The sequence below is a fragment of the Pipistrellus hanaki genome, assembly GCF_964339955.1.
Source record: "Pipistrellus hanaki genome assembly, chromosome: 8".
In the NCBI taxonomy this organism is placed as follows: Eukaryota; Metazoa; Chordata; class Mammalia; order Chiroptera; family Vespertilionidae; genus Pipistrellus; species Pipistrellus hanaki.
Genome location: NC_140510.1, coordinates 59475526 through 59496483, shown reverse-complemented (window position 1 = coordinate 59496483; position 20958 = coordinate 59475526). Strand labels below are relative to the sequence as shown.

At 58.0% G+C, this 20958-nt stretch overlaps 1 protein-coding gene across 1 annotated transcript; it reads left to right on the top strand.

The window, feature by feature from the left end:
- Positions 1–10838: 10838 nt before the first annotated feature.
- Positions 10839–17035, top strand: B3GNT7 (UDP-GlcNAc:betaGal beta-1,3-N-acetylglucosaminyltransferase 7). The gene is made up of 2 exons (XM_084891828.1): positions 10839–11593; positions 13746–17035. Exons 1-2 carry the CDS (start codon positions 11049–11051, stop codon positions 14941–14943), a joined length of 1743 nt encoding a protein of 580 aa, XP_084747954.1. The 5' UTR covers positions 10839–11048; the 3' UTR covers positions 14944–17035.
- The last annotated feature ends 3923 nt before the right edge of the window (positions 17036–20958 follow it).

The window sequence follows — 20958 nt, the reverse complement described above, 5'->3', positions numbered from 1 at the left end:
AAGTCCATGGAGGACTCTAAGGTCACATAAGGCAGGAGCAGCAGCAGGCTAGGCAAACTGAACCAAAAAGTTCCAGATCATAGTTGCCATTAAATACAACTTCTCAGAAACTCGGTCTGGCCCAGGGCTGAAATGCAAGAAATCTTACTGCCAGAATGTGAGGCCCAGGGCTGTGGCCTGGAGGGGAGTGGGGCGGGGGGGGGGGGGGGGGGGGAGGAGGACTTGACATGCCCTGGCTGCCTTTGTGCCCCACCAAGGACCACTCTGGCCTGTCTGCTCTACACCCTGGAGAGTGCATGGAGCTGGAGGCCCTGGGACAGAGAGGAGCATGCACCAGGAGGCCCCCGTCCTCCTCCCTACTGTGACCCTTCGGTCCCTGGGTGAGTCCCTGGTGCCCTCCCTTATTTCCAACCTGTCTTCCGGCTGGGGCGGGGGTTGGACCTTACTCGCACACACCCTGGTCATCTTCTGTGTTACAGCATCCAATCCAGGACTGGGTGTTTTCTCTCCTTGGTTGATTCACCAGCATCTTTAATCAGAGGCTCCCCACACTGGCAGTGACCTCCCATGTCCAGGAGAGAGAGAGAGATCCTGGGTCCTACTCTCAGAGTTCTGGATCCCCTGGCTCTAAAAGCCCCCCTCAAACCCCCACAATGATGCACCTCTGTCCAGCCCCTCCTCTCTCGTCTATGGGGGCTGCTTCCAATGCTCCCGAGTCCAGTAGACAGCAGGGAGAGGGCCTCCTGGCCCTGGCTCCTCTCTGCCCTGGTACCCCTGGCTCCATGAACTCTCAGAAGCGAGATGGCATCCTGGGTCTAAGGCCAGCCTCAAGCTAAAACCAAGCTGTGATTCAGAACTGTTTCCACAATTGGGCAAAATGGCTTCACACACAAATCCCAGCTCCCAGGAGACTTTCCTGCCCTCTCCCGGTCACTGCACAGACAGGTGAGCTCCGAGAGGGAAGGAGGCCGGGGTGCTCCCCACAGGGTCCTGTCCAGGGGGACACATGCTCAAACCTAAATGTGCAGGAGCCAACTGGCCAGGAAAGGGGGAAGGGGCCTGGAACCTGAATATTTTTTTTAAAAAATCTTCATCTGAGGAAATATTTTCCATTGATCCTTAGAGAGTAGAAGGGAGGAATGAGTGGAGAGAGAGAGAGAGAGAGAGAGAGAGAGAGAGAGAGAGAGAGAGAGAGAGAGAGAGAGAGAGAAAGAGAGAGAGGTAAGAGAGATACGCGCGCACACACCCCCACCGAGGCCACAGATCAAACCTAAAACCCAGGTACATGCCCTTGGGTGGGAATTGAACTCGAGACCCCTTCAGCTGCAGGCAGACGCTCTAACCACTGAACAAAACCAGCCAGTGCTGGAATCTGCAGTTCTATGAGCGGCCTCACCACATCCTGAGCCCCAGGGCTTTGGGTCTCACTTCAGGACTCCGTCCTGAGCCCCCACACTCTGGAGTGCCTCCTGGCTGTGCCTTCCCACAAACCACAAAGTCCCTCAGGGAGCCTGTGTCTCAGTCATCTTCTTGTTCTTCCTTTTCACAGCTTGAGTGAGGCTCCACTGACATTCAGTGCACTGTACGTCTCAGTGCCCACGGTGGCTTATGCAGATACCCATGGAACCATCACCACTAGCCACACAGGAAACAGACCCATCACCCCTACATCTGGGACTGGAACCCCATGTCCTTTGACCCTGCCAACCTTCACAAGCTCTGACCAAGCCACCGCAGGACTGACCCCCAGGCAATGGCTTTCCCCCCGTGACCTCAGCCCTACTTGGGGGAAGGGAGGGGTCCAGAAGGAAGTGCCCCTGAGCCTCCCGGAAGAACTGCTTCAAACTTTCCAAGGCTCAGGTCCATGAGGGCCTGTCCCTCTGTCACCTACTGCTGTCCCCCAGCCTGTTGGGTGGTGGCTACCCCAGTTTCTGGGTGCCTCATGGTCTACCCGCCCAGGGGAGCGGGCTGTTTGGGAAACAATGAAGGTGTCATAAAAATAACGCGTCAGGAGGAGTCTCTGGTTATGGGTGACAAAAACCACCAACAAAAAATCGCTGGTGCCTGTAACCAAATGGAGGGAAGCAGGGTGGCACCAGCTCTTAGGGCCGACGTTGTCTTTCTAGTGCTGTTGTGACCAGTTACCACAGACTTAGCCGCTGGAAACAACTCGGATTTATTCTCTCAGACTTCTGTGGGTCAGACATCCGAGTTGGCTCATCCAGTTTCTCTGCTCAGAATTTTACAGGGTTCAGCTCAGATGTTGGCAGCTGCATTCTCACGGGGTGGCCCCGGAAGACTCTGCTTCTACGCTCATTCGGGCTGTGGACAGAGTCCAGTTCCTTACGGCTGTAGGACTGAGGTCCCCTGTCTTCGCCATCAGCTGGAGGTTGCCCTTAGCTCCCAGAGTCTTCTGTCTGATCTCTGGGCCAAATCCCTCCCAGGCCTGGAACCTCTCCAACTTTCCCTTTTGCTGTATCTCGGTTGCTTTCAAGGGCTCTTGTGATTAGATTGGGGCCCTGGACTATCAGGCTCACACCCTAGTTAGCCTTAATTACATCTGCCCCGCTTCTGGCCTCATCCTCACACAGCCACGGGTCCTGGGGGTGAGGCGGAGGACATGTTTTCGAGACGGGCCCTCTTTGGCCAATCACGGGGCCTCTAAGCCAGGCTCCTGCCCTTTCAGTTCCTGTTCTGCTCTGAGTGTTTGGTTCTCTCACTGCAGACAGAGGGGTGCAGGCGATACCATGTTTCCCCAGTACACCCAGTCGCACCTTCGAAAGCCCTGTGATCAGAGAGCACAGGCGTGTCCCTCTCTCAGTTCCTCTTTGAAACTCCCCGGGCAGAGCCCACCCCTTGGCCGGAGCATGCCGTCAGGGCGGGCGGGGGGGCCTACGGCACTGTGACAGCCCAGCCTGAGAGAGGAGAGGTTCAGGGCGCAGACGCAAAGTCTAGAGAAGGGAAGATGCTGCGACCATCGTCAGATGGTGCCCACTTGACCCGTCGCCAGGGCACCCGGTCAGCCACCTCATCAAGCTCCTGGCACCCCATGAGGCCCATCACCCTGGTCACCTTCTTTACCGAGACCAGGACTCAGCAAGGGCCTCAGTTGTCTCCTCCGGAAAATGGGGATAATAAAAAGTCTGGCCTGGCCAGGCTACCTAGAGCCGCTGGGGAAGCAGACAGAAAGGTACGTGAGAAGAGGCTCTCTGGGACTGAGGAGGCCAGACTAGAGCCTGGGAGGGACTGAGGACGCTGAGTCTCACTGGCCCCGGAGGCTCTGTGCCCTCGGGGTAACAGCACCATGGCGACAGCTGTCCCTCGGCACTGGTGGGAGCGGGCTGCCCAGAATGCACCCGGCCAGCCTCCGGGCCGTGAAAAGGCAGCCATTCAGGGCCGGCCTGGACAAGAGCCAGGTGACGAGAGACAGGAGCCCTGGACGCCGCAGAGGGAGGGGGCCTCGCGCGGCCTCCCGGGGGCCACGCTGCCAGGCCGGGAGGCCCGCTGGCTCACCAGGGAGGGGGAGGCACCGGGCAGGAAGACTGAGCTAGTGTTTGAGGCCCAGGGGCTGAAAGGAGACTGTGTGTGCCCCAGCCAGCGGCGGAGGGCGGGGATGTGAGTCACTGGTGGCCTGGGCAGAGGGCGCAGCCCAGCTGTCCAGGACGAGGGGGCACCATGCCCACCCTCCTGTGAATGCGTGTCAGTGTCAGTTTGAACGCGGGTTCTGGGGGTGGGGCCGGGGCTTTGCAAATCTGTCTGGGCCGCCCAAGGCTCCCTGAGGTGGGCACACCCAGTCATCATCTGAATGTGGCCAAGGTCAGATTGCCCTCCTCCCAGCCAGGGTCTCCTCCAGGCAGCCAATGCTGGTAATTCATCCCTGGGCTATTTAAAGACAGGCCCGGCGCCTCCCTCCCCTCCCCTCCCCTTCTCTCCCCTCCCCTCCCCTCCCCGGTGATGCCAGGAATGAAGAAAGGCCTGTCCCTGCCCCCAGTTGTGCCCAGTGTGGTGGACAGAGAGGAGGGACAGACAGACAGACAGAGAGGAGGGACAGACAGACAGGGGAGGGAGCACCTACTCCAGAGGTGGGACGTTTGAGGTGGGTTTTGAAAGATGAGCAGGAGTTCACTCACCTTGGAAGTGGGGCATGCATCTGAGCCGAAGGGAGCTGGGATGTTGGGGAATGGGGGGAGAAAGCCAAGGTGGCTAGGCTAGCGTAGGGGTGGGGGTAGATGTGGGCGTGGGGAAGTGCCCGGAGCTCCTGGAAGCAGGGGTGGGCACAGACTTGAGGACCAAGAACAGATCCAAAGAGGCCACTCCTGGCTGCAACAGGGGGCTGCCTGGTCCCAGCCCATTCCCATGTTCCCAAGGGCCCACCACACCGGGTTTCACCCGAGCAGATGAGCTGGTTGAGAAGATCCCCTCCCCCTGGGAAAGGCCGTAGGCGCGTGTGCATGTGTGTGTGTGTGTGTGTGTGTGTGTGTGTATGAAGGTGTTTGTCTCTCTGCATGTGTCTGTGTGTGTGTGATGAGTATCTGTATTTCTGGATGTCTTTAGGTGTGCGTGTGCATCTCTCTGGAAATGTGTATTTGTGTGTGTGTGTGTGTGTGTGTGTGTGTGTGTGTGTGTGTTCCTCACTGGGTATGCATGTCTCTTGTGTACATGTATGTATGACTATGAGGGTATGTGTGTACCTCCCTTAAATATATGTGTCTGGGTGTGTTTGACCTACGTGTATCTGAGTGTTGTGTGTGTCTCTGAATGTGAGTATGTGTGTCTGTGTGTGTGTGTCTGTCTGTCACTGGGTGTGTGTTTAAGTGCCTGGGCCTGTGTGGCCTATGTCTGTGTCTCTTGCACACCTGTGTGGCTGTGTGTGAGTGTGTGTTTGTCTCGTCTCTGTGTCTGTGTCTGTGAGTCCAGGGCAGCGCTTGGAGAGCACCCCTTCCACTCCTGCCTAGCCTCTCCGCCAGCCTCCTCCAAGCCCATGGCCCTTCGGCCCGGGCCTTTGGAGCCTGGCTTCTCTTAGCTGCTGCCAGCTCCAGCCCCGCCCGACGGGCTCCCACGCCTCAAAGACCTGGGGGAATTGGCTGCCCCAGACCAGCCAGTGGGAACTTAGGCTCAGAAAGGGGCCAGATAGTCCCCCCTCCACCAGCTAGCCTGGGGCTCCTCGCAGCCGGGGCTCCTTGTCAGGAAAGCAAGCGGAGACGTTTCCCACAAGCCACCACTCTGTTCTTCCTCCTCCAGGGCTCCGTCTCAGAGGGTCTGTGTGGGAGGGGGTTTAAGAGTCCGGGGCTTGGCCGAGCAGGAGGACTGGCTGACATCTCTTCCCTTGCTCTCTTTATTTCCACAAATTTTTAAATTTTTTTAGAGAGAGAAACATCGATTCTGCACAAACTGGACTGCACTTTACATATGCATTCAATTGGTTGATTCTTGTATATTCCCTGACCAGAGACTGAGCCCGAAACCTTTGAGTATCAGCATGATGCTCTCTAACCAATGTAGCTACCTGGCCAGGCAGGCTGCCCTGCTTTCCCTGGGGAATCTGCCCCCTTCCAGGAAGTTCATATGAGGCTGCTACTCCCAGGACCTTGCCCCAACGGTTGTCATTAACTAATTAATATTAATAAAAGCAAGAAAGCAGAGGGAAGTCAGACGTTGTAAGCATGATCACCTGAGAAGCCCCACCAGGTGTTCGCTCAGCATTGTTCCTCCAAGGGGATTGGCACCCTCCCCTCCCCCGCAGGCTGGATGTTGGGGAAAGAAGGCGGAGATGGGCAACTAGACAGTAGAATTCCGGCGGCACAGGGAGGTGCTTGCCTGTCAGTCTAGCCTGGAGAATAATGGGTTGGCTGGAGGGTGCACCCCATCATCAGTGTGAAAGCGTGGAAAGTTCGTTGGTTAGTTTGAAGAAGCTCCTGGTTAAACCCCCAAAGAACCCAGCTGCGTGGCTTAGTGGCTGAGCATCAACCAATGAGCCAAAAGGTCACAGTACGATTCCGGGTCATGGCATATGCCCGGGGTTGTAGGCAGCCAATCAATGCTTCTCTCTCATCGTTAATGTTTCTCTCTCTCTTTCCCTCTCCCTTCCTCTCTGAAATCAATAAAAAAAAAATAATAATTTTAATTCCCCAGTTTCCTCTCTCTCGCCCTCTCTTGCTCTGTGACCCGAACTTGCCCATTAGTGCATTCACGTGTTCTCACCCCACCGCCATGCGGCCTCAGCTGCTGCTGACCCATGGCCATGCTGACCCCACATGTGGAATGCTGGACTGGACTGGACTTCACTATGGAGCAGAAACGACGGGCAGTGGCTTTTATTCTGGCCCTGCTGAAGTCACGTTTGGGCCTTTTCCATGGCAGGATGCAGGGAAATGGAACATTGGAAACCCAGGAGTTTATTTCCACTGAATAAATATTACTCATTCTCCCATGCAAGTCTCAGGAAATTCTTTTCTTCGCAACACTGCAAGAATTACACTTCCACCGATAACACAACCCCAGCAGCAGACACATGACTAGAGCCTGGCCAATCACACTAGACATGATCATTGGCCCACGTCTGGGCATAAGACTAAAGCAAGACCAATAAGAGTCCTTCCCTGGAATTTTATATATGAAGGTTGGGAAGGCGGGGTGGGGTGGGGCTCTTTCTTCTGGGGTCCTCAAGATAGAGTGGCAAACACCTGAGGCCATCTGCAAGCCTGCCTTTCTCCTAGGCCTCACGAAGAAGCCCCGGGTTCAGGAGAGAGGCAAGAGGTAGGTGAACCGCCCTGGCTGGTGTGGCTCAGTGGGTTAGAGCATTGTCCCCTGCACCAAAAGGAGATGGGTTCAATTTCCAGTCAGGGCACATCCCCTGGTTTCGGGTTTGATCCCCAGGCAGCGCAACCAATTGATGTTTCTTTCTCACATCAATGCTTCTCTCTCTTTCCCTTTCTCTCTAAGATCAACTAAAAGAAATATCCTCATGAAGATAATAGATCAACCGAAGGACTTGTATACATGCATATAAGTACAACCAATGGACACAAAACTCTGGGGAGAGAGGGTATGTATGGGAGGTGGGGGGACAATGTTAAAATATGCACACAGATAATATTATAATTTAATAAAAAAAATGTAAAAGAAAAAAAAATGAAAGAAATATCCCTGTGTGAGGATTGAAAAAAAATTTGTCTTCAAAAATTTATTTGTTTTAAACAAATAAACAGGTAGGTGAACTGTACAGAGAGTGGGTTGTGGGGAGAGGACAAGAGAGAGCAAAGGACAGGCAAATAAATTCCTTTGCTTGAGCTACTTGGAGTTGGGTTTCTGTCACTCACACCCAGAGGCTCCAGGGCAGCCGGGGGCCTGGGTCTCCAGGATGCACAGGAATGCCCTCACACGTCTTGTTGTCCCGCCCTTTCCCACTCTTTAAGCACCGAAACCCCTCCCCTTCCTCAGCTGCCACTAGGAAAAATGAATTCCTCAGCTCTCCCCCTCTCTGCCTCCAACTTCCCCATTCCGTGTCCCTCTCCCCGGGCTCACAGGAGGAAGTGTGCCTCTGCGGGCCTTGCCCAGGGCTGACCACGGGCCTGGGATTGGAGGGCACAGTGCCAGTGTTCCCAAACCTGCCTGCACATCAGCGTCATCTGGGAAACTGGAAAAGTACAATTTCCCAACGGACTCTACGCAGGCGGCCTGGTGATTCTGATTTTGAAATATCCTATGGGTGAGGGCAATGTCACCTTCCTGGCTGCTGGGTCAGCCTGGGCCGGGTTGGGATTTGCCCGCAGAAGAGCACTCGGCAGCAGGGTGTGTCCTTTGTGCTACTCACATGCAAATCCTGAACGGAGACTCTTAACTCCCCCAGCCTCTCGCCCTTGTGACTGGAGCTTCTCTTGGACCCAATCTGCCCTCGGGTGAGGCACCTCCCAGACTTCAAACCAGGCCACCCATGCCTCGGAAACCCTTCCTCCCTGCCCCCTGAGCTCCTCCCCCGCCCCCCACCTCTCTGCTAGCTCCTTCTTGGCCCTTTCCTCTTCCTCCTTTGTGTGCTGCTTCTCTTCCCCTCCTCCCTCCTCCTTACTCCTTCCTTCCCCCTGCACTGGGCCCGGGCAGTCCCTCCCAGGGTGCCCTGCAGAGAGGGTCAGGTCTCTGCAGTGGACATGGGTGGCCTCCAAGGACCAAAGGTAGGTGGGAATGCTGGGCCGCACCCACACCTCCTCCCCACGTGGTATGTTACAGTGGAATCAATGCCACCCCACTTAAAGCACCTATCGGCAAGAAGCACAAAACAGACCTCCCACCACTGCCCGGGAGCGCTGGGGAGCCCCACTCTCCGTCGAAAAAGCGTCTCTCTGGGCGAATTCCAGGACGAAATAGTCCAAAGCTGGCTAACCCTCCAATCAGATCACTGTATGGGGCGTCCCGGACCAACCGGGGAGAGTTCTGGGCCCAGGGCACTGCTCTGCTGAGCTGCTCGGGCTCGGGCAGAGGGGCCTGTACAGTATTTCTTGCCTGGCACACATCTTCAAGGACATGCTTTTCACCAAAGAGAGGTGGCTCCTGACACTCCCATGCCAATTGACGGACCCTCTGGTGCAAGCGTAGCCACCCATTGGAAGCACTGGCCACGCTGCCCTGGAGGGCGGGCTTCTGCTCAGGGCAGCTCTCCACCGAGCCACGGCCCAGCACCACTGAGCACCAGCCTCTGCAGATGGTAACCTCTCTCCCGGGTGCCAGGCTCCTCCCACCCAGCTTTGGGGTTCTCTCTCCCCCAAGTCAGCCCCACATTGCCTGGTTAAGGGATCACTGAGAGCAGCCTCTGGCCCGTCAGGTGTCTCCCCTCACCCAACGGGAAGGCATGTCCTTGGTCCCAGGCCAGCACCAGTTACATGAGATACGCAGACCAGCGTCTCCTGCGTGGTGGCATCGGGGCGGGCTGGCTGCTACTAAACCAGCTGGGTCTGGTTATCCCGGCTGTTTCTGGAGGATGGGTGGTGCTGACATAGAGACTGAGAACGGGGGGGGGGGGGGGGCTGATAAGGGAAAGTAAAGTGCAAAAGAGGTGTAGGGAAGGGAGGGGGGAGGAGAGGGAGGAGGAGCTTCTTGGGCTTCTCCAACATCAGGCCTCCCTGAGCTTCCTTGTCGAGGGCAGAACCTCCACCTGAGGGGATCAGAGGGCCCAGTGACACCACCTCCACTGCCACCACCCTCTGGGACTCCTGCCTCCCACCCGGCTAGCTTTTCCCATCCCCCACCCTCCCTCCATGGCTACAGACCAGACCACCCCCTACCCTCACCCCACCCCCACCCCCATATCTCCTGGTTCTGTAGCCTGGGTTGCGGGGCGGGACAGTTTCCATCTACAGTCTGATCTCCCCCTTCCCATTGGCCCTGCTCAACCACCCAGCTGCGGTTTGAGACAATCAGCGGGGATCTGCTAGGGCTCTGCCCAAAGGGAGGCCAACAGCCTGCGGGAGCCTGTCAGACTGCCTGAAATGGGCCTAGCCTGTCCCACATCGCCCACCCCAAACCTCAGTCAGGGGCTGAGCAATTAATTGTCATCCAGTCCCCAGTCTGAGTTCCACCTCGGCACAGACGACATGAACCCGTGAGGACAAACTGTTCCTCTCAACGAACCAGATTCCACTGACAAGCTCCCCCCATCACCACCTCCTTGGGCTTGTGGGGTGGGTTATCAATATTAACAATAATAATATGTATAGCAGCCAGCCTGCCGGGATACCACCGCGTAGGAGACGCTGATCTTCAGATCTCATGTAACCGGTGCTCACAGGAGACTGAGTCTCACGGGGACAGGCGACCAGCCCCTAGTGAGAGCCAAAAAGTACAGAGCTGTCCCCTCTGGTCCCCAAACCTGGGCTCAGAACCCCTTCCCAGGGAATAGCTGTGTCTGCCCCTCACCAGGCCCTGAGGAGACCCCACAGCCTCTGGGGGAAAGGTCAGTGCTGAGGGAGGGCGGGCTGGCCCCGGCCAGGCCTGGCCCTAGCCCTCCCTCCAGCTCACACTTCCAGGGTGAAAGGTGAGAACCCAGCACCTGGGCAGTGAATGAAGTCCCTGGTGCCCCGTGGGGCAGGTGGCCAGTGGGGTTATGAGTGGGAAGGTGCTGGTCGCAGGGTTTTCCTGTGGAATTCTTCCTGGAAGGCCCTCCGCATTTCTTGATTAGAGCTCACAACATCCATGAAAATCCTGTCGCACCTTGGATTTCTCCGCCCTCTCTAGAGAGCCCTTGAGCCTTAAGCCAAAGGCTCCTAGGGCTTCGGGGGCCTGGGTCCCAGCTTCAAAGCAGCTCCCTGTCGTGGCCGCCCCTGAGAGAAGGCCCCGAGCCTGCTTCCGGAGCCGGGCAGGCCTCCTGGATTTGCTTATTAATGATGGAACCTCCTAAGCTCTCCCCTCCCGGGACCTCCATTTCCTCCTTTGTAAAGTGGGGATCACAACAGTATACGCTGCTAGGGAGTCAGCTGAGAAGCTGCCCAGAGCTGAGGTTGGCATCTTTTCGCTGCTGGAAGAATGTTCGCTGCTAAATGCTTCCCCTTTGCCGGGACCGGTTTGGCTCAGTGGATAGAGCGTCGGCTTGGGGACTGAAGGGTCCCGGGTTCGATTCCGGTCAAGGGCATGTACCTTGGTTGCGGGCATATCCCCGGTGGGGGGTGTGCAGGAGGCAGCTGATCGATGACTCTCTCTCATCGATGTTTCTAACTCTATCACTCTCCCTTCCTCTCTGTATAAAATCAATAAAAAAATATATTTAATAAATAAATAAATAAATAAATAAATGCTTCCCCTTAATTCCACTGGCCTTTTTCAAGGTCCTCCCATACGCTGCGTGGTGGGACCTCAGCATGGAAGGGACGGGCACAGACATGGGGAGAGGCAGGCGGAGGGAGCGCACCTACCAGAGGATTCGGGAAGTCCCCTGGATGGGACCCCGTCGTCCCAGGCCCGGCTGAGCCAGGGCGCCCCTCCACGCCCGTCCGGGCCGGCGCCGCACAAATGGGTGAATAAGAGCTTGGGGGCAGGAAGGGTTTTGAGGGACGAGTTTGCTGATGGATGGAAAGAGAAGGCGGCGGAGCGGGGCAGACAGGCCCTCGGTGGTGAAGGGGAGCTCCCGGGGCGGGCGGCGCCCAGGCTGGGAGCGGGCTGCTGCTGCCTGGGGCTGCGGGGACGGGGGTGCGCCGGCAGCCTCTGCGCCCCAACGAGGACCGGCCGAGCGGAGCCGGAGGGCAGTGCCCGCCCCGGCCGCGGCGGCGGGAGATGGACGATGGACGGCGGCCGGGTTCACACGCACCCAGACGGGACGGCGGCTCCCGGGCGCCCCGCGGGGAAGCGGCTCTCCGGGGGCGAGGTCCCGGCCCGGCCGCCCGCGTTCCGACCGAGGACCCCGAGCGGCTCTGCGCGCCCCGCAGCCCCGGCTCCGCCCTGAGAAGGGGCGGCCGGCCGCGAAGGGGTTACCGCACCTGGGCCGCCGCCCTGGCCCCTCCCCGCGCCGCCGAGAGAAAAGTGCGGGCGGGGGCGCTCCCCGCCGGCCGTCCCGCCACCGCTGCGCCCGGAGCCGCCGCCGCTCCTCGCCGCCGGCCGCCATGTCTCTGGGGTGAGTGCGGACCGGGGCCGCCGGGCTCCCTGTCCCGGGCCGAGGGGAGGGAGGACAGAGGCGCGGGGATGCGGCCGCGGTGTCCGGGCGCCAGTGGCCGGGGACCGGCGGCCGGAGATGCCCGACCGTGTGCGCGCCTGGACCCGCAGTCGGCGGCCGGGGACCTGGAGCCCGTGCGCTCAGCCCGCACCCCGAGGGCCTCCTGCATCTGGGCGACCCTGTCCTCTGCCCCCAGTGGCTCTCCCTTCTCCCGGCCCGCGCGCTTCTGCCTTCTCCTTCTCTCTCTTCCTCTCCCCTCCTCTCCACTCCTCTCCCTTCCCATCCCTTCCCCTTCTCTCTCCATCTTTCCCCTTCTCTCCCCTTCTCTCCACTCCTCTCCTTTCCCCTCCTCTCCCCTCCTCTCCCTTCATCTCCCTTCATCTCCCCTCCTCTCCTCTCCTCTCCCTTCCCATCCCTTCCCCTTCTCTCCCCTCTCTCCACTCCCCTTCTCTCCTCTCCTCTCCCCTCCTCTCCCCTCCTCTCCCTTCATCTCCCTTCATCTCCCCTCCTCTCCTCTCCTCTCCCCTTCTCTCCCTCTCCTCTCCCCTCCTCTCCCCTCCTCTCCCTTCATCTTCCTTCATCTCCCCTCCTCTCCTCTCCTCTCCTCTACCCTTTTCTCCCTCTCCTCTCCCCTCCTCTCCCTTCATCTCCTCTCCCCTTCTCTCCTCTCCTTTTCTTTCCCCTCCTCTCCCCTCCTCTCCCCTTCGCTCCCCTTCGCTCCCCTTTGCTCCCCTTCTCTCCTCTCTTCTCTCCCCACCTCTCCCCTCCTCTCCCCTGAAGGACTTTTTCCTACAAACCGAGTGGGACGGTGCAGGGGAAACCGGCCTGTGGTGGAGGGGCCTGGCCGCATCCCCCTCCCCTGGGGTGACCCTCCTGGGGGAGGGTATGGGGGGCTTCCTGGAAACCCCCTGGGCTGGAGAACCGAGCACTCTGCTCCCCACCCTCCCAGGGTCAGTCTCAGGTTACACACCCCCAACCCAGGACCTGAGGTGCCCCAGTCCATGCAGAGGAAGGAAACCTTGGGACCACGTGGGAAACTGTCACCCCCATGTCTCCACAGGAGAGACCAGAGCAGGTGGCCTGGCCACCCCCAGATTGTGAGCTGAAGGAAGAGGGTGCTGAGTCCAGCATTCCTGGCAACACTCTAATTTCTGCTTCTGAAGTGGGTGGGATAGGGGTTCCTGGGCAAGCAGGGTCCTTGGAAGGTGGAGTCGGGATGTGTTGCTCTCCCAGGCAGTGTAGCTCCCGGTGTGGTGTGAAGGGCAGTGTGGTGTGAAGGGCGGTGGGGCCGGGCTGGGGCTTCGGGGTGGTGGTCATGCTCGATGCCCTGGGCTTTTATTCTTGTTGGGTCAGATGGATGGGCTGGAGGGAGGGGGGACAGGCTTCCTCCTTCCCAGGTTAGAGCCTGCTCCCCGATGGCCCCGCCCCCCCATAGAGCTCTAGGCACAGAGCAGGTCCTGCCTCTGCTCCGCCCCCTGGTTTCCGGACGGTGCGCAGGATCTGCCCAGGAAATGAAAGTGATGGACCCAGGTGCCCTGCTGCGGTCGGGAACTGGACAAAGGTCTCCCCGGAGGCAGTGCCTATAGAATGCCAATCCCCGGCTGCACACACACTGCGTCGCCGGCACTTGGCTAGAACCCTATTTCAGGGAAGAAGAGACCACGGTTCGGAGAGGTTAAGGGAGCCCCGTCGAGGTCATTTAGCTTGTACCAGGCGCCTGTCCCTCCGTGCTCCTCTTAGGCTCTTGGCCAGTGGCTCTCAGCCTTCCTAATGCCGCGACCCTTTAATACAGTTCCTCATGTTGCGGTGACCCCCCAACCACAAAATTATTTTCGTAGCTACCTCATAACTGTGATTTTGCTACTGTGATGAATCGTAACGTAAATAACTGTGTTTTCCGATGATCTTAGGCCACCCCCAAAGGGGTCGTGACCCACAGGTTGAGAACCGCTGCCCTGGGCTGTGTGGCTCCTTGGTCTCAGAGGAGGGAAGTCAGGGTGGGAGAGGAAGCAGCACGCTCCTCTGACCCATACCCAGGACCCATTGCCCCTCTGGGGCTTTTGGGAGGATCACGGGGATTCATCCTTTCCTCTGTTCTTCCCCGCTCCCCCAGGAAGAAAATTGTCTACAAGAGTGTGTGTCTGTCCCTGGCCCTGCTCGTGGGCATAGCTGTATTCCAGCGTAATCTGACCCCCGGCCAGTTTCTGCAAGAGCCCCCCCCACCGCCCACGCCAGGGCCCCCGAAGGCCCAGAAACCAAGTGGACAGCTGGTGAACCCCAATGACTTCTGGAAGATATCGAAGGAGCCGGTCTCCCCCGCACCCATGGCCTCCCGGGGCCCCCAGGCCTGGGAAGTGACCGCCACCAACTGCTCGGCCAACGTCAACCTGACGCACCAGTCCTGGTTCCAGGGCCTGGAGCCGCACTTCCAGCAGTTCCTGCTCTACCGCCACTGCCGCTACTTCCCCATGCTGCTCAACCATCCCGAGAAGTGCCGCGGCGACGTCTACCTGCTGGTGGTCGTCAAGTCGGTCATCACGCAGCACGACCGGCGGGAGGCCATCCGCCAGACCTGGGGCCAGGAGCAGGCGTCGGTGGGCGCGGGCCGGGGCGCCCGGCGCACCCTCTTCCTGCTGGGCACGGCCTCCAAGCAGGAGGAGCGCGCCCACTACCAGCAGCTGCTGGCCTACGAGGACCGGCTGTACGGCGACATCCTGCAGTGGGACTTCCTGGACAGCTTCTTCAACCTGACCCTCAAGGAGACCCACTTCCTCCGGTGGCTGGACACCTTCTGCCCCGGCGTGCGCTACGTCTTCAAGGGCGACGACGACGTCTTCGTCCACCCCACCAACCTGCTGGAGTTCCTGGCCGACCGGCGGCCCGAGGAGGACCTGTTCGTGGGCGACGTGCTGCAGCACGCCCGGCCCATCCGCCGCAAGGACAACAAGTACTACATCCCGGGGCCGCTGTACGGCAAGGCCAGCTACCCGCCCTACGCCGGCGGCGGCGGCTTCCTCATGGCCGGCGGCCTGGCCCGCCGCCTGCACCGCGCTTGCGACACCGTGGAGCTCTACCCCATCGACGACGTGTTCCTGGGCATGTGCCTGGAGGTGCTGGGCGTGCAGCCCGTGGCCCACAAGGGCTTCAAGACCTTCGGCATCTCCCGGAACCGCAACAGCCGCATGAACAAGGAGCCGTGCTTCTTCCGCTCCATGCTGGTGGTGCACAAGCTGCTGCCCGCCGAGCTGCTGGCCATGTGGGGGCTGGTGCACGGCAACCTCACCTGCTCCCGCAAGCTGCAGGTGCTCTGACCCCGGCCGGACCCCGGCCTCCGCGGGAGCCGAGACGCCAGGGCGGGGGGAGCGCTGGTGCCCCGCCGGGCGGTGGAGGAGGGTCTGGATCTGGGCCTGGGCGGGCACAGGCAGCCGGGGGGACCCCCCCCCCCCGGTGGGGACGCTCTGCAGAAAGCAGAGCTGAGGCGCAGGGCTGTTGGGAACGGCCCGGCCTGGAGAAGGTCCTGCTGGCGGCCCTCTGACCTGGTGGAGGCCCTGGTGGCCTCTGGAGGAACCCTGTGCTCAGGTACCTAAGCGAGGCCGGGCCCTGGATGGCTGCGTGGCTGCCCTCTTCATTCACAGAAGGTTCCTCTCCTGTGAAACGCCTCAGTCTCCCAGCGAGCCCAAGCAACCTTTGCAGGAGCAGCTCAGTCCCGTGCAGACTCCCAGTCCCCCCACACCCACTCGTGCTCCTCGGTCTCCTGGAGACAGAGCCTCAGCCCCTGGCACACCCTCCCTGCCTCCCCCCAGGCCTGCCTGGAGTTGGCTGCGCAGCCCCTTCTGCTCTCAGGCGGCTTGAGTCCCGGCTGCGTCCTGTGATGCTCGGACCGGCCCCTGTCTGGAAGGACCTGCCCCTCAGACTACCTCAGCGACCCTCAGAACCTCCGATGGCAGCAGCCCGCCCCCCGCCCCCCCACCCCTAGCCGACGCAGGGCTCTGCCCCAAAGTCACGGTGCTGCCCGCCCAGCCCAGCCACGGGCCCCCCTGCGACCCACTGAGGTCTGACTCCCCGGCCAGGAGCCAGCTGGTTTGACCCTGGAAGTGGACATACCTCTCTTACTGTGAAGCTCTATTTATGAAGAATTTGGAGGAAGAAGACACCAGGCCCTTCCCTCATTCCAGACACCTCCTCCCTAGGCCACCCTGACCCACGCCCAGGGCACCCCGGTGCCTGGCACAGCCCCCTCCAGAGCCCCGCTGCTCCAGGGCCCCACAGCCCAGCGTTTGCTGCTGTGAAGGCCAGGAGTGTCCCTCGGGGGCCGCCCCGCCCAGGTTCGGGGTCCTTGGGGCGGGCGCAGAAGGATGTCCCCTCGCGTCTCGGGGTCAAGTTGCCTGGGAAAGGAGTGAGGAATTGCCTGTTGGCTCAATAAAAGGGGACTGGGTTTTTTCTGCTGTGAACCTTCCTGTCCCCATTCCCATCAGAGGGCCTCTCGGGGCCAGGTTGCCAGAGATCTCTGAAGACACAGCTTGTCCTTGTTCCTGGCTGGTGGGTACACAAGGACCCCGTGAGGGCCTTAGAGGGAGGTGAGTGCCAGGATGAAAAGAGGCCACAGGCCCGAGTCGAGAGATGTTCCCTGGACGGGTGGGGGGGGGCGGGGGGCAGAGTGGGGGAGGTTTGAGCTAACAGCACATTCCCACGGAGGGCAAAGCCGGAGCTGATGGTGAGGCTGATGTTACAGGGGCTGCTGGGCCCCTCGCAGCCCTTCTTGATGAGGTTGAAGGTGCGGGCAAGGAGGGGGTCTGGTGTTGGGGAAACGGCACGGGTTTGGCCTCAGCCACCTATCTCCAGGGACGGGAGGGCAGCCACCCCAGGAGAAGGGTCCTGGGCCTGTAGCCAGCCAGCAGCGGTCCCTCCCGCCTGTGCCCAGCTCAGTCACTGCAGGGGGGCGGGGCCTGGCGCCCCACGGGAGTCAGTCGTTCGTGGCTCTCCCCCAGGAGGGTGACAGAAATGGCTGGATCCTAACAACATCTCAGAGCGGAGAAGCAGGCACAGGCTAAACGGAGGTCCTCCTGGCGGGGCGCCTGGGCCGAAGCCCTTGGAGAAGAAAAGGGAACATTGTTGCGACTTGTTCCTCCTCAGCACAGACCCCACCTTGGTCATCTGGCCGCGGGATCTGCAGGGCCCCTGGTTTTCAAAAATTAAGAATGTCAAGATCACTACCGCTGAGACCTGGCCAGTTCGGCTCAGTGGATACAGTGTTGGCCTGCGATCTGAAGGGTCCCGGGTTCGATTCAGGCTAAGAGCACATGCCCGGGTTGCGGGGAGGAGGCAGCCAATGAATGATTCTCATCATTGACGTTTCTCTCCTTCCTTCCTCTCTGATATCAATAAAATCATTTTTTTTAAAAAGACAGATCACTACAGCTAGCTGAGAGTTAAGTCAAGAAGGCAGGCCTGCCAAAACTGGTTTGGCTCAGTGGTAGAGCATCAGTCTGCGGACTGAAAGGTCCCAGGTTCGATTCCGGTCAAGGGCATGTACGTTTGGTTGCAGGCACATCCCCGGTAAGAGGTGTGCAAGAGGCAGCTGGTCGATGTTTCTCTCTCATCGACATTTCTAACTCCCTCTCCCTTCCTCTCTGTAAAAAATCAATAATATATATATATATATATATATATATATATATATATATATATATATATATTTTTTTTTTTTTTTTTTTTTTTTAAGAAGAAGAAGGCAGGCCCTTCCGAGGCGGGGGGGGGGGGGGGGAGGGGGGGCTGCAGAGGGCAGGGGAGCCCTCCCAAGGAGGGCCCTTTATGCTGCACACACCCTGTCTGCCATCACTCCCCCTGAGCCAGGCCCTGCCAGGGCTGCGGAAAGCAGCGTGAGGCTTTGGGACCTCTCTTCCTGGAGTGGAGTCGAGTGAGGGCAAGAGCAGGACGGACAGCCGGGGCCACGTGGAAGGGCCACTGACTCAGACAGCTCTGGCCTTCCCCAGGTTTACTGAGTTGGGTCTGATGGGGGGCGGCCTTGTGCAGCCTGAGGAAGAACGCACTGGCTGAAGGGGGGCTGGCGTGAGGGGATGAGGTGGGGTCTCCCCGGAGGCTGGGCTGGATGTGTGTCCTTCCCTCTGAGCTGCCTCCGAACTTCCTCAGCCTCTGCCCGTGGGGGGCCTTGCTCCTGACCCCGTTTCAGACCCCGAGGGTCCAGGCCCAGGCTGGCAGAGGGGAGTGGGCACCGGCTCAGCACAACCAAAGGGAAGGAGAGAGAGGCTGGAGCCCACAGAGGGGCCAGAGTAACAAGACCCCCCAGCACAAGTTGGGGAGCAGGCAGGCTTCGCCCCCAGCCCTCTTGGAGGAACAGCGGGCACTTGTCTGGTGGAGGAGAATGGAGGGACAAGACAGGCTGGGGACACACGTGACAGCCCAGAAGTAGGAAACAGTGGGGCTCAGGAGGGACAGTGCTGGAGACGGGAAAGGCTGGACTGGGGCGTCCCTGGGAGGGAGGCTCGCCTCACTAGGAGTCGGGTGCTTTCTGCAGGCCTTGAGGAGCCCTCACAGCTTCCAGGGAAGAAACAAGGACAGGCGGGAGCCTAGAAACATGTCCACACCCCAGTCCCAAGTCCCAGGAACATCAGACTGAGAGCACAGCACATGGCCCCGCGGCCTGCCCATCACTGTCCCCCGGCTCCTTAACAGGAAGGGGCGCCTCGAAAAAAGAGGCTAGTGGAGATTTGCAGGGGGCGCCGCCCACCCTAACCCTAAGCCAGAAGACCCAGCGGACGTGCCCTTCAACCAGCTCTTGGCCTCCCAACCCAGCTGCCTGGCTTCCTCCGGCGCCTAGGAGCGCCCCCTGGCTGCCTCCAAAGAGCCGGCCTCCCCGGGCTTATGGTGTTAGGTCTGATCAGATAATTGAATCCGGTTCTCCCTCTCCGAGGAACTGATCTTTAGACCACGTCCCCGATGACATTCCCTTTGGCTTACGCCACCTTTCGCTTGCTAAGACCATTATCCTATCCCTCCGGGCCCTCCCAGGATCCAGACCCACCCAGAAAAGCCCACCTATAGTCCTTTAAATTCTCTGATTCCCGTACACCTATGGATGTGGACAAAGGGGGGGAGGTAAAGGCAGAGAGTGGGGTGAGAACCGGGTGGAGGGGAGCTATGGGGAGAATAAAGGAGAAACAATTGTAATAATTTGAACAATAAAGATTTATTGAATTTTAAAAAAAATGAAATAAAATAAAATCTGTGATTCCCCCTCCCTGGGTGCTGGCGCTTTCGGGGTCTCAGCCCATCTGGTTCTCCAGGTGACCTAATAAATGTATAATTCTTAACCACTTTTGGCCTCGGGCATTCCTCCTTCAGCGACTCTAACATATTGATGATTATCTTGGGAGACAGACACAAAGGGCATTCTGTAAGTTTCCAGAATCTTCAGTATTTACCATCTTGATTCCCAGTAATAATGATAATTATTGCCATTTTATGAAGCACCTTCAGTAGGCCTGGCACTATAGTAAGCCCTTAACATGTATAATCGAAATAACCATAGCTCAGGATATATATATTCCTTTATTTCAATCCCTCATGTACTTGTTCAAATTATGGAGTCATTTATTAAAGGCTGGTGGCATACGATGGGGCTAAAGAGCTCCAGATCTTGCCACATCTGGCTTATATGGGCAGGATATCACAAAGCTATTGACTACACCTTTGGGTCTGGAATGAAGAACCTGCTTCACAAAAAGCATTTTTACAGAAGCAAAACTGAGCAAGTTAGTTATCTAAAGTATCTATGAATCCCTGAATCAACAGAAACACATTATCTGGGACCACGGGGCAATTTAGAATAATTGTGCTGTCCAGATTCCGGGACCACTGAGTCAACCGAAACTTGTTGTACGTAGCTACTGAGACAATTTAGGATAAGTGAGCTAATCTGGTTCTCAGAAGAATGTGCTTCGGTGACCAGTGAGATCACAATCAATGGGATATTCAAACCATCATCAATGTAGTATTATAGCATACACAAGTTCAGAAAATCAAAATAACTTTCTATTGTTTTATCAAACAAATAAGTACAGAACTCAAACAGTAGTTTCTGCTACCATACTTCAGTAGCTTCCATGTATATTCGTGGGTTTTAGTGACTTCCATGTTATGTCTGATGCTTGATTGGAAACTTAGAATTTTTGTTTCACAGAGCTTCCATTGACTTCTCTTCCTGTGGAAAAACCGGTTCTGCTTCAGTTTGCAGTTCAGTTCCTTCACACCATATAAATGTGTGATTTTGACACCTGCTGTGAGCCCCTTATAGCATCTAAGATTTCTGAATGAAAGAAATCTTAACCTCTTGTTCATTATGAATTTATCTTTTTCTAAAAGGGGTCTTTTAGCACTTGCTTTTATATTAAAACTAGAGGCCCGATGCACAGAAATTATTGCACTGGTCGGGGGACAGGAGGGTCCCTCAGCCTGGCCTGTGCCCTCTTGTAGTCTGGGAGCCCTCAGGGGATGTCCCACTGATAGCTTAGGCCCGCTCCCTGCAGTCTGACATCCTTAGTGCGTCCTTACCACATCCTTAGAGCCGCTGTGCCCACAACTGTCAGCCTGGCTTGTGGTTGAATGTCTGCCCCCCTGGTGGTCAGTTCCAGTCATAGCGACCCGTCGTTCCCAGTTGTTCCGCCATTAGGGTCAATTTGCATATTACCCTTATTATATAGAATGAACCCAGACACATTAGGGAGCACAATGCACTTTTTGCATATAATTCTAATACAGAACTCGAATCTTGGAATGAATTTCACACCTTCCAGCTGAACCTAGAGCTCAAGCTTCCCAGAGGGGCTCAGCCCTGCTGCTCCTTTGAAAAACCCCCAGGGGCCAAAACCCGTGTGGCTCAGGGGATAGAGCGACGGCCTGGGGACTGAAGGGTCCCGGGTGCGATTCCGGTCGGAGGCATGTGCATTGGTTGTGGGCACATCTCCAATGGGGGGCGTGCAGAAGGCAGCTGGTCGGTGTTTCTCTCATCGATGTTTCTAGCACTCTACACCTCCCCTTTCCTCTCTGTAAAAAATCAATAAAAAATATATATTGAAGGAAGAAAGGAAGGAAGAAAGACCCTCAAGGAAGCTTTGAAAATAAATGCTTTCGCCCCGGTGCCCACTCCGGCAATGTCGGGGTGAGCAGAACCTAGGTGTTTAAACAGCTGCCCCAACAGGGATCTACCCGCCGGGCGGGGATTTGCTGACCCTGCACTGCAATCGGTGACTTATTAGGAATCTCCCCGCACCGGTGCAGCCGAATCAGAAGCACGCGGGGAATTCCTG